Consider the following 13,654-nt stretch of genomic DNA (forward strand, 5'->3'; position numbering starts at 1 on the left):
GCCATTGTTGGATATTTAGCTCCACCTATGGGCACCTCCTTGTACCTCTGGAAATTCCTCAGATTCAGCCATTTGGTCCTGCTTTAAGCTCTTAATCCCAGATTTTTAAGGTGGGAAGAGCCCTTCAGGAGCACCCAGTGCCACCCAGCATCACCCCAGGGAGACATCCAGACTCCTCCTGGACACTGCCAGACACAGCGACCCCAAATTACCCTGGGCAGCTCAGATCCAAACTTCCCATGGAATTTAAGAGGGGCATGAAGAAAGAAATTCCTTTCAGAAACTTCCACAAAGGAAAATTAACTTGGTTTATCTTCAGTGGGGTCAGGAAGCTTTATCTCTAGCCCTGGGCATCCAGCAGGGTGTCAGGAGGATGCACCAGGCTCTTCCCAGTGGTGCCAAGCAATGGGCAGGGGCTGATGTCCAGGAATTCCCCTCACAGGAGGCACAACTTCTGTCCTGGGCAGTGCCAGCCCTGGGATCTCCTCCCTGGAATATTCCAGAGCCACCTGGACACAGCCCTGTGCCCTGAGCTCATTCCTGTGAAGGGAATTTTTCTTTCCCAATCTCCAACCTGAGCCTCCCCTGGTGCAATTCCAGCCCATCTCCTCTCCTCCTTTCCCTGTCCCTCCTCTCAGGGAGTTTTGGGGTCCCCCCTGAGCCTCCTCTTGTCCATTCCAAACCCCCCCAGCTGCTCCTCCCAGGATGTGTTTTCCAGCCATTTCCAAATGAACTCCAAACAAAAGGAATTCCTGGCAGGAAAACACACACACACACACTCAACATGACAAAGTCTGGAATGGGACAGTGCCCTGTTATCAATGGAAATTTTGTCAGGGAAGATAAATCCAGCCCTGCCAGCTCCATCCTGTCCCCTGTCCTTGGAGTCACCTCTGTGCTTCTCCCTCACTCCCTGTAACACTGAAAATTTGGCATTATTTGAAAGCTCAGCATCAAAATGTTCTTTACCAGTGTCTTGGGGAATGTCTTCATCATTGTTTTGTCTTTCCAGATCCAATGATGAATTATTAAAAGTATTAGCAGGGAATAATTCCCTGGAAAATGTTTCTGAAGTGTGCTGGCCAAGGCAGGATAAAAGCAGACAGGAAGAACTTGTGTTCCCCAGGACGAGCCAGAAGCAGAACTTGAGCAGGCAGGTGATGATGCCACGGGCAAAATCCCTGCTGGAATTCTTCAGAGATGGCTCAAAAATTGTTCAAATGGCTCCAGAGCTCTGGAGTTCATTCCTTCCTCACCTCTGGCAAGTCTGGACTGAAGGAGAATCTCCTGCTGCACTGATCCAGTGTGAAACAGCAAAGTTTCCACACTTGGGGCTGCTCTGGGAAACAAAACTGATTAAAAAACAACATTGGTCCTTTTGAGGTCGTTGCCTTCACCTCTTTAACGAGGAAGGGCTTTAATTGTGCACCAAAAATTCCTTTCTGCCATTCCTTCCCATGGCAAAACCTTCATGGTTCCCCTCAATTCCTTTTGTAACAAAAGGACTCAAAGTTATCAGGTAAAGCCATTTAATATTGACGTATTTTTGTGTTCCAGGAGCTTCAAAAACCATGGGATCATGGAACGGTTTGGGATGGAGGGACCTTAAAGCTCATCTCATTCCATCTTCCACCATCCCAGGCTGCTCCAAGCCCCGTCCAACCTGACCATGGACACTTCCAGGGATGGGGAATCCAGAGCCTCTCTGGAAAAAAACCCAAATTATTCATTTTTTAATAGAAATATTTAATGTATTATGAATGCACAGGGATTATTCTGCAGCAGCAGATGCTGATTCCTTTATTAGGAACTTGAGGCTCAGAAAAATCAGGTTTTCAGTGGAATATCCCTCACTGGTTTTATTCATAAGCAGATTCTCCCATGTGGAGGTAATACAATTCTCTGAAGGCTGGAAACCTTTTCAAGGCATCATTTATGAGGGCCTGGCACAACATTCTGCCCCATTGGAAGCTGAAAATTCCCATTTTGGTGCTGAAATTTAAGTGGATCTGTGCAGAAAACACCAGGACATTTACAAGAAGACAATAAAATATTTTAATTTCAATCTGCCCCGTGCTATACAAGTATATAAAATACCAACTAAGCATCCATTGGAACATTACAAAAATAACCAGAAAAAGCAAGCAGCACACTGGAGCCATGGGGACAGGAGGTGGCAGATCCAACCAGGAACACACTGAGAGCATTCCAACATTTCCATGGTTCCCACCTCAGGCAGGGGTCAGGTATTAAAATGAAAAAAAATCAGATTTATTGATGGTTTGAACTGAAAAGCAGCTCTGCTTTTGGAGGGAACACAGCAGCAGCCACCTGGGTTTCTACTGCCAAAGTCATGCTTGGATTTTTCATGGAAAAAGGACAGGACAGGAATTATTCCCAATGCTTTGAACTGAATGTGGTGAGACACAAAGTCCAGCAGTCGTTTGAGAAACATGGAAAAGTCCTGGAAAGGCTTCAAGGCAGTTGTGGCAAACCCACACAGGTTTTTCTCTGTTAATTCCTTTATTTTGGGTGTTGAATGCAGCACGTGGAGCCAGCTGAGGGTGACCCAAAATAATCTGATTTTCCTGGTGTCCAGCTGCAGCAGTCCATGGAATCAGCTCTTCCCAGCAGCTCCCATGGAGCCAGGGCCACTCAGACAGCAGAGCCAGGCTTTGTCCCAGTTCCCACGGAATAACAATCCAAGCTGGAGCAGGAAATTCAGTGTATTCCTGGTCTCTAGGCCCACATTTCTCTCCCAGTCAGGAATTCCAGGCCTTCCCCGTTTCCCTGCACCTGGAACGGCTCCACTCTCTTTAAAACAAATATTATTTTAAAAATCAAGGTGTCAATCAGGAATTTCAGTCAACATTTGCTTCAATCTCTTCTCAGACCAACTGTGGCAAGAGCAAACCAGGAGAGAGCCACAGTTTGATTCCTAAAAACACAATGAGAGGCTCCAACATCCCTTTTCCAAGACCCCAAGTGGTATTTTTTATGGATAGTAATTCCTGTCTCCTCCAAAAAAATCCTGAACCCTGTTTGAAGGTGAGGATCTCCAGTTTAAAAAACAGTATTAAAATATTTCTGCCATCTTTCTTCTTTAAAATTTGCATTTAGGAGCCTTTAAACATTGCCATAAAAAGCCCTAAAGCTTCTCCCACGTATTCCCAGTGCTTAAATCAGCATTCCTTGGCATTAAGCATTTCATCCCAGCTGAGTTTGGAAGCAAAGCTCAGAAAGTTTGGATTTTTGGATATCCAAAGCCAGTAGAAAAAGATCCAAGTGTGCAGCTTGGAGTAGGAATGGACAAGGAAAAGGCACTCCAGTTCTCCTCACTGCTTCCTGGGTGGAATTTTCCAATCCCAATGAAATTTTTACTCACCAAAATTGCAGATTCAAGTTTCTCCATAGGTTTTTTTTTTCACTGGAAAAATCCCCCTGCTCTGAATGCACCATCAGCCTTATCTGAGTCCTTTTTACCCCCCCTCGAGTCAAAACTCCCAAACAAATCCTATTGGAGATATAAATTACCTGAACTTAAATAATTTAAAATCCATGTTTTCCAACAACTCTCCTATTGCACATTTTTCCATTCCTTTTTTTTCCAAAACCCTCTGCAGGAATTCCAAAGGTTAAAATTTTAAAAGCACAACTTCCAGAGCACCAGAAGAAAGTGCTGGAGGAATTGAATCCTGCTGGAAAACGAGTGCCAATAAAACCAAATATAAATACATCATGTATGTACACATCCAGGAGGAATTCTGGGATGCTGAGATAATAAATACTTTGAAACAATTCCCAGATCTCCAGAAACTCGGGAGAAACTCTAGAAAAGAAAGCAAATTACTTGAGAAGACCAAGAAGAAACATGCACAAAACCTAGTGTAAGAAAAAGGGTTAAATTCCCAAAATTCCCATCATCTCTCCAACCCTGTCATCCCAAGGTTTTCCAAACACCCATCAGGGGTGTCACAACAAGGAATTTTCCCCCAGAATAAGCCCAGCTTGTCCTGTTATGTCCCAAAATGTCCCCTTCTCCCATCCTTTGTTCCCAGCATCTGGGAATTCACTCAGCACGTGGACCAACACTCCAAACTGAGCACGGAAATTCTTTCACCAGGACCAAACCTGGAATTCTCCTCCCGCGGCTGCAGCTGGGCCACCACAGCTGGGCTGATTTCCACCGCAAATCCTTGGGAAAACCCCTGGAATTGTGGATTTCCTCCGGAAGAAGCAGCAGCTGGGCCGGGCTCAGCTCAGCGGGGCGGGGGTGTAGTCGGGCCGGCGGGTCTGGATGATTTTGGGTTTGGGTTTCCTGGGCTCCTCCTCGGCCTCGCCCTCGGGGTCGCTCTCGCACACGTGCACGACCACGCTGGGCGTGGTGGCCGTGGCCGCGTGCAGCTCGTACTTGTCCCCTGGGGAGGGAAAAACGGGAATTCCTGAGGGAAAGGACACATGGGGGCTTCTCCATGGTGGGAATTCCTGAGGAAAGGGCACCTGAGAGCTGTTCCAGGGGGGTTTTAGGGAGGGAACTCCTGAGGAAATGGGACATGGTGATTTTTTTTTTATGGGGTTTTTAGGTGGGAAAGTCCTGAGGAAAAGATCACCTGGGGGCTTCTCCACGGTGGGAATTCCTGAGGAAAGGTCACATGGGGGCTTTTTAATGGGGGATTTAAGGAGGGAATTACTGAGGAAATGGGACATGGTGATTTTTTTTATGGGGTTTTTAGGTGGGGAAGTCCTGAGGAAAATTCACCTGGGGGCTTTTCCAGGGGACTTTTAGGTGGGGAATTCCTCAGGAAAGGTCACCTGAGGGCTTTTCCATGGGGGATTTAGGAGGGGAATTCCTGAGGGAAAGTCACTTGGGGGCTTTTTCATGGAGGTTTTAGGTGGGGAATTCCTGAGGAAAGGTCACATGGGGACTTTTCCATGAGGGATTTAGGGGGAGAATTCCTGAGGAAAGGGCACCTGAGAGCTTTTCCCGGGGGTTTTTAGTTGGGGGGGGAATTCCTGATGAAAGGGCACCTGGGGGCTTTCCCAGGGGGGATTTAGAGGGGGAATTCCTGAGGAAAATTCACCTGGGGGCTTTTCCATGGGGGTTTTAGTTGGGGAATTCCTGAGGAAATGGGATATGGTGATTTTTTTAATGGGGTTTTTAGGTGGGAAAGTCCTGAGGAAAATTCACCTGGGGGCTTTTCCATGGAGGTTTTAGGTGGGGAATTCCTGAAGAAAGGTCACCTGGGGGTTTTTGCAAGGGGTTTTTAGGAGGGGAATTCCTGAGGAAATGTCACCTGGGGGCTTCTCCATGGAGTTTTTAGGGGGGGAACTCCTGAGGAAATGAGACATGGTGATTTTTTAATGGTGTTTTCAGTTGGGAATTCCTGAGGAAAGGGCACCTGGGTGTTTTTGCAAGGGGGTTTTAGGAGCGGAATTCCTGAGGAATTGGGACATGGTGATTTTTTAATGGGGTTTTTAAGTGGGGAAGTCCTGAGGAAAATTCACCTGGGGGCTTTTCCATGGGGGATTAAGAGAGGGAATTCCTGAGGAAAGGGTACATGGGGGCTTCTCAATGGGGGTTTTAGCTGGGGAATTCCTGAAGAAAGATCACCTGGGGACTTTTCCATGAGGGATTTAGGGGGGAAAGTCCTGAAGAAAGGGCACCTGAGAGCTGTTCCAGGGGGTTTTTAGGAGGAGAATTCCTAAGGAAAGGGCACCTGGGGGTTTCTTAATGGGGTTTTAAGTGGGGAACTCCTGAGGAAATGGGACATGGTGATTTTTTAATGGGGTTTTTAGGCAAGGAAATTCCTGAGGAAATGGGACATGGTGAATTTGCAGTGGGATTTTTAGGAAATGTCACATAGTGAATTTTCAGTGGGGTTTTTAGGCAAGGAAATTCCTGAGGAAAAGGGACACGGTGAATTTTTAATGTTTTTTCTTAGGAAACATGACATGGTGATTTTTCAGCAAAGAAAACTCCTTAGGAAATACAACACGGTGACTTTTTAATGTTTTTTTTTTTAGAAAATGTGACATAGTGAATTTTCTATGGGGTTTTTAGGCGGGGAAATTCCTTAGGAAATGGGACATGGCGATTTTTAAGGGAAGAAAATTCTTTAGGAAATGTGACATGGTAAATTTTCTATGGGTTTTTTTTGAAAATGTAATGTGAATTTTTAATTTTTTTTTTAAAGTAATGTGACATGGTGACTTTTCAGTGGGGTTCTTTAGGAAATGTGACATGGTGATTTTTCAGGGGAGAAAATTCCTTAGGAAATGGGACAAGGTGACTTTTTAATGGGGTTTTTTAGGAAATGTGACATAGTGAATTTTCAATAGAGTTTTTAGGTGGGAAAATTCCCTAGGAAATGCTCAGTAACAGGGGAAAAAGACCAATTTTTAATGCTTGGAAAGCCGAAAATATTTGTTTTAAAGTTTCTTTTTGGTTCTCCAAAATTTGGAATGAAAACTTGGAGTAAAGGAACAGCAGCACGGAGCAGCTCTGAACTCCCACACAAACTGAGGCTGCTGTGTTATTTATTCATTTATTCATTTTTTATCTTATTTATTGCAAGTGTTCCATCAAAAACAACCTCTGCTCCAAAATCCACTGCAGGGAAATAAAATCTCTGATAAGAATATTTAATAATAAATTGTTTACAATATTTAATTAGGAGGATTCTTGATGGGAAGTTTGAAATGCCAACATGCAGGAGCTCAAAGTTGTGCCCTGCCCTTTTCTCCAGCATTTACAAATCCCTAAATTTGGAGGTGAACAGGATTTTAAAAAATCCTCCAGTAAAAGGAATCTGACACAGTTTTCATTCTCTTTGGTCTTATTAATGAGAATAATTATTCTCATATAATAAGAATAATTTAATTCTGTTTAATGTTATTAAATATGACATTTTTTGCTCCCCTAAAATTAATAATACAGCCCCAAAAAGGTTAAATCTGAGCTGGATTTAAGGGAAGATTAATTGGCACCAATTTTCATGGATAAGTTGTATAAAATATGGGAGAAAAAGGAAATCAAAGGATGAGATCATTAATCACTGGGGAAAGGAGTGGCAGGAATTTATCCCTCTTAAATTCCAAGGAATTTTAGGTTCATACTGATAATTCCTCTTACACTCAGTAGCAGTTTCCTCCTCTGAGGAAAACAGAAATAAAAATAAATATAAATAAAAATAAATAGAAAATATAAAGAAAAATAAAGAAAACCAAAATAGAAATAGAAGAAAATAGAAATAAATTAGAAATTAATAAAAATAAATAGAAATACACAGAAATAGAAAGAAAATAAATATAGAAAGAAAATATAAATAGAAATAAAAAAGGAGTAAAAATAAATAGATATAAAATATAAATTAAAAAATAGAACTAAAATATAAATAGAAATAAAAATAAACAGAAAGCTAATAAAACTGAGTATAAATAAAAACAAAACCAAAATATAAATAGATATAAAATATAAATGGAAATAAAATTAAATAGAACTAAAATATAAATAGAATTAAAATATAAATAGAAATAAAAATAAACAGAAAGAAAAATATAAATAAGAATAAATAAAACCAAAATATAAATAGAAATAAAATAGAAATAGAAATAAAATTAAATAGAACTAAAATATAAATAGAAAGAAAATATAAATAGAACTAACATATAAATAGAAATAAAAATAAACAGAAAGCAAATTAAATAAGAATAAATAAAAATAAAACCAAGATATAAATAGAAATAAAATATAAATGGAAATAAAGTTACATAGAACTAAACATAAATAGAAAGAAAATATAAATAGAACAAACATATAAATAGAAAGAAAAATAAATAGAAATAAAAATAAATGGAAATAAAAATTTCTTGGAAAACCTTTAGAAACCCAGGAAGTTTTGAAGTGTTTTCCTGACCCAAAATTCTGTTTTTGCACCTCCTTACCTGGTCCTAGCTTGGAGATGGCATAGAGGAGGTCGTAGTTGATGACTGGAGTGGCATCCTCCACTTGTTTCCAGTCCACGGGAGGAGAGGCAGGAGGGGAGATCAGGAACTGCTTGTCTGGATTGGGGGGGGCCAGGTGGGAGCTCCCGATGTGCAGAGTCTGCAAGGGAAACCAGATGGGCCCAAGGTGTCCCTGAATGCCTGCACCCCTGAATGCCTGCACCCCTGAATGCCTGCACCCCTGAATGCCTGCATCCCTGAATGCCTGCACCCCTGAATCCTTTCCTCCCTGCACCCCTGAATGCCTGCATCCCTGAATGCCTGCACCCCTGAGTCCTTTCCTCCCTGCACCCCTGAATGCCTGCATCCTGGAATGCCTGCATCCCTACATCCCTGTATCCCTGCACTCCTGAATGCCTGAATGCCTGCATCCTGGAATGCCTGCATCCCTACATCCCTGTATCCCTGCACTCCTGAATCCCTGAATTCCTGCATCCTTGATTCCCTGAATGCCTGCATCCCTGAATGCCTGCACCCCTGAATCCTTTCCTCCCTGCATCCCTGAATGCCTGAATTCCTGCACCCCTGAATCCCTGCATCCCTGAATTCCTGCACTCCTGAATCCCTGAATTCCTGCATCCTTAAATCCCTGAATGCCTGCACCCCTGAATCCTTTCCTCCCTGCATCCCTGAATGCCTGAATTCCTGCACCCCTGAATCCCTGCATCCCTGAATTCCTGCACCCCTAAATGCCTGAATTCCTGCACCCCTGAATGCCTGCATCCCTGAATTCCTGCATCCCTGAATTCCTGCATCTCTCAATGCCTGAATCCCTGCACCCCTGCATCCCTCAATTCCTATATTCCTGAATGCCTGCATCCCTGCATCCTTTCACCCCTGCACCACTGAATCCCTGCACCCCTGCCTGCCTGCACCCCTGCATCCCTCAATTCCTGAATCTCTATATCCCTCAATTCCTGCATCCCTGAATCCTTGAATAATTGCAACCCTGCATCCTTTCATCCCTGAATGCCTGAATCCCTCAATCCCTGCACTCCTGCATCCTTTCACCCCTGCACCATTGAATCCCTGCACCCCTGCATCCCTCAATTCCTGAATCTCTACATCCCAATTCCTACATCCCTGAATCCTTGCACCCCTGAATCCCTACACCCCTGAATCCCTGAATAACTGCAACCCTGCATCCTTTCATCCCTGAATGCCTGCATCCCTGAATCCCTGCATCCTTTCACCCCTGCACCACTGAATCCCCGCACCCCTGCATCCCTCAATTCCTGCATGCCTGAATTCCTGCATCTCTCAATCCCTGCACCACTGTATCCCTGAATACCTTCATCCCTGCACTCCTGCATCCCTCAGTTCCTGAATCTCCACATCCCTCAATTCCTACATCCCTGAATCCTTGCACCCCTGAATCCCTACATCCCAAAATCCCTGAGTAACTGCAACCCTGCATCCTTTCATCCCTGAATGCCTGAATCCCTCAATTCCTGCATCCTTTCCTCCCTGCATTCCTGCATCCCGGGGCTGTCTCGCCCTGCCCGGCACTCAGGGTGGCAGCACCAGCCAGGACACGGCTCCGAGGGAAATTCCACCGGGATGTTCTTCCCTAAAAATCAAACCCCTGCCCTTCCAAACCTCCAGCAGGACAGGGTTCTAAGGCCCCGTGACAGATGGTGCCGGGAGTCATCCCCAAAAGTGGGAGTGGAGGGAATTCCAGCAGGGATAAAAATAACCTGGATCATCGGGGGTGTCCAACACTTCTGGATTTGTTTTCCCACTCGATTTTCAGAGGGAAAAGCAGCTGGAAAAGCAGCCTGATTGCCAGAGCCCGAGTTTGGGCAGGAGAAGAGAGCAGGGAGCTCCAGAGCTGCTCTGGAAGAGATCCCCAAGACTGGGAAGGGGAGGGAGAACCTGGAATGTGCAGCTCCAGAGCCTGGAATGTGCAGCTCCACACTTTCAATCCCCCAGGGACTCTCTGGATGCTGGCAGAGCCCACCCAGCCTCCCCCACCCCTTTAAATTCCTGGAATGTTCTCATTCCCATCCAAGGTTATCCAAAAAATGGGAAATATCAACGGCCTCCAAATGTGTGGAGCTCTGGAACAACCTTGGATTCTCTAATTAATCTAACAAAAAATGACCATGAAGGAATTCTGGGATGCTGAGTTTTATAAATACTTGGAAAAATCCCCAGATTTCCAGAAACTTGGGAGAAACTCTAGAAAAGAAGGAAATTACTTGAGGAGAAGGAATTGAAGGAAGAAACATACACAAAACTCAGTGTAAGAAAAAGGGTTAAATTCCCAAAATTCCCATAATCTTTTATCCCAAACCCAAAATTTAACCCCAAAATTGGGGTTTTCCAAACACCAGCTTGGAAAAATAAATCCTCCACATCAGCTGGAGGATTTATGGGAGTCAGAAGAAGGAAAGCTTTAATCCCCCCTAGGATAATCCCAACCAGCTTTTTTTACCTGAGCAAAATAGAGCTTGAGCTCTTTTCCAAGGAATTCTGTCTTGTCCAGCTGGATCCTGGCATCTGCTGCAGACAAGGGGTTGCTGAAGTTGATTCTCACTCTTTTGAAGCTCTTAAAATACTGAAAGGTGAGGTCCCTGTCGTAGGGTCGGAACAGGGATTCAAACTTGGCCTGGAGAGAAAGGAGCAGAGGAGAAAATCAGCATTGAACTCTAATAAAGAAATTAATTTAAAATTAGAAGTGATTAATAAGAGCAAATTACCACTCCTGAATATTCATTATTGCAAAAGCTTCACTTATTTTCCTTTTTCTTTCTAGAATGAAGCTTTCTACCTTATCCCTTATTTCTCTGTGTCATTAAAATAGATTATTAAGTGATATTATCACTCATTATATTATTATCAGAAGTTAATCTTAGACAGAACACTCCAATTTAGCTACAGAAGATATTGAAATGTTTCTTAGAAAATTAATACCCACAAACCTTGACAAAAAACTCTGCCCAGCCTTTGCCCAAATGTGCAAATTCCAATGGAACCAGCACAAGTTTTAATAGAGAAACATGAAAAAATCCTGATTTTCAAGCTAAATGTGATTTTCTTCAGTGGCTCAGCACAAAGAATGAAGTCATGAACATCTCCTGCTTCCCTGCTCTGTTTAATTTAATTTATGGAAAGTGCTTCCACTCTCCCTGCAGGATTCCAGGCCAAGAGGAGGCTCTGGAGCTGCCAGGCCCTTCCCAAGTGTTTTATTCCAATATATTCAAACTGGAGGAATTTCCAGATATTTTCTAAAAGCTTCCTAGAAACTCAGGATAAAGCCACAATAAACATTATTCCATTGAGGGTTTTTTTACTACAATATTTTGAATTAGTGGGGAAAAAAGCAGGGAAATTACATAAGAAGGCAGAAATTAATTCAGAATTTCATTTTCCTCCCTGAGAAGCTCCACTTCACACGCTCACCACAGCTGGGTATAAAATTATTCTATTTCAAAGAGATTTTAAAATCAGAGCCGCTCTGCTTCTCCAGCTTCTGCAGAATGAGCTCTGAGACAGGAGCAGGACCCTCCCCACACAGAGCTGGTGTTTGGGATACCTCAGAATACACCTTTGGAATATCTCACAGCTGAGATGGAACCATGGAAAATACACCCCAAAACTGCATTTCCAAGTTCTCATTCTGTGTGTAAAGACAGAGAGATCTGGGTTGGTTTATTGTAATTATTATTATTTATTTAAATGTGTGATTATAGAGGTCAGAAATGTCACTTTATCACTATGATACTAAAAAAAAAAAGTTATTTTTGTCCTTAAGGTATCTTGGCAATAACAGCTCACTGTATCAGGACTGATAAATATTTTATATTCTTTTATATTTCCATTATTATTTAATTTCTATTGCCAATCAGCTAATACAGACCCAAGAGGATTTCTTATAGTTTTACCAGGAAAAAAAATCCCAGGAGAAGTATCATATGGATCACAAATTTGTGGATCTTGCTACCAGAATTAGTAAAGGAACAGCAGCATGGAGCAGCTCTGAACTCCCACACAAACTGAGGCTGCTGTGTTATTTATTCATTTATTTACTTATTTATTCCAGCAAAAACAACCTCTGCTTCCAAAACCCATTGCAGGGAAATAAAATCTCTGATAAAAATATTTCATAGTAAATTATTAAGAATATTTAATTAGGAGGATTCTTGATGGGACGTTTGAAACCCCAACATGCAGGAGCTCGAAGCTGTGTCCTGCCTTTTTCTCTAAAATCAGAATTACAGAATCCCAGAATGACCAGGGTGGGAGAGACCTTTGAGACCACCCAGTCCAGCCCAGCCCCAAGAGCTCAACCAAACCCCAGTGCCACATCCAGGCTTTGTTAGACACCCCAGGGATGGGGACTGCACGCCCTCCCCGGGCAGCCATGCCAGAACTGATCAAATATTTGCTGAAAATTCACAATCCAAGAAGTCTGGAGGGAAACTTGAGATAATTTTCCCGACCACACAGAATAATTCCCAGAGCTGGAATCATTCCCATCAGAGCATCCTGCTGCAGACTCCCAAGCTCCCAAGACTTTTCTGGCAAAATGCAATTTCCTTCCAAGTCCAAGCCTCACCTCTGGATGCAGAAATAACCCCAAAAGCAAAACCTACCCTCGTTTCTGGCTGGGTGAAGAGCTCCCCATCGGGCAGGCAGGCGATGAGCGAGCCGAAGCTGTAGTGGAAGTTACGGAAATGCATTTTGGGGCCGGGATCCCGGCAGCTCAGGAGCCCTGCCTGCTGCTCCCGGCGTTTATAAAGCAGAGCCAGCCCAGCCCCTGGTGACAAAAAGCTCTCAGAGCATCCTGTGGGTGACAGCGAATTCCTGAGCGCGGTCCCGCATGCTTGGGAACAAAATGTAAGCGGGACTGGAAAGAGGTGACGTCAGTAATTAGTCAGCTTCCCTCTGCTAATTACCGGGAGCATGGAAAATGCAGCTGAGCTGAGCAGCTCAGCCTCTTGCAGCATAGTTTCCACTGGCAGTAATTCCATGCAGCTTCCATTCCACGGATGGAAAATGTTCCTGTCCTGCCTCGGCAGAACGCTCCAGGAAGGGGCTGGGGAGAAAGAGAAGGCAGCAGGAAAATGCTCAGTTCTGACTCTCTGGGGATGGGAAATAAATCCCTCAGCTTGCTTCTTGTTCCACTCAGGAGCTACAGGTGGAAACACTTCAGGAATGGGCTGGGGAAAAACAGAAGGCAGCAGGAAAATGCTCAGTTCTGACTCTCTGGAGATAGGAATAAATCCCTCAGCTTGCTTCTTGTTCCACTCAATAATCACAGGTGGAAATGCTCCGGGAAGGGGCTGGGGAGAAAAGGAAGGCAGCAGGAAAATGCTCAGTTCTGACTCTCTGGGGATGGGAAACAAATCCCTCAGCTTGCTTCTTGTTCCACCAAACAGCCACAGGTGGAAACACTCCAGGAATGGGCTAGGAGAAAAAGAAGGCAGCAGGAAAACGCCCAATTCTGACTCTCTGGGGAAGGGAAATAAATCCCTCAGCTTGCTTCTTGTTCCACTCAACAGCCACAGGTGGAAACATGACGGTCCTGTGTTAAAACAGAATGATCTAAAAGCACTTAAGATTTTGACTGTGTTATAAGTTTGGAGCTGAATGTGTGTGGGAGAGCTCCAAATAGCTTGTGAAAGCTTCAGGTTAAACTTCATTA

At 43.7% G+C, this 13,654-nt stretch overlaps 1 protein-coding gene across 2 annotated transcripts in view; it reads right to left on the reverse strand.

The window, feature by feature from the left end:
- Positions 1–2,031: 2,031 nt before the first annotated feature.
- The window catches only part of RCAN1 (regulator of calcineurin 1), a 38,994-nt gene continuing 27,371 nt past the window's right edge, over positions 2,032–13,654 (reverse strand). The window contains exons 1-4 of one of the 2 annotated variants that reach the window (XM_064405495.1): positions 12,603–12,826; positions 10,442–10,615; positions 7,945–8,104; positions 2,032–4,418 (exon numbers count right to left, since the gene is read on the reverse strand). In XM_064405495.1, coding sequence (XP_064261565.1) covers positions 4,255–4,418; positions 7,945–8,104; positions 10,442–10,615; positions 12,603–12,689 — 585 coding nt within the window. In that variant the 5' untranslated portion in view covers positions 12,690–12,826 and the 3' untranslated portion in view covers positions 2,032–4,254. Of the gene's footprint in view, positions 4,419–7,944; positions 8,105–10,441; positions 10,616–12,602; positions 12,827–13,654 lie in introns of those variants that run through there. The other variant, XM_064405485.1, reaches the window with a different exon arrangement.

The sequence above is a fragment of the Passer domesticus genome, chromosome 2 (genome assembly GCF_036417665.1).
Source record: "Passer domesticus isolate bPasDom1 chromosome 2, bPasDom1.hap1, whole genome shotgun sequence".
NCBI classification, from domain to species: domain Eukaryota; kingdom Metazoa; phylum Chordata; class Aves; order Passeriformes; family Passeridae; genus Passer; species Passer domesticus.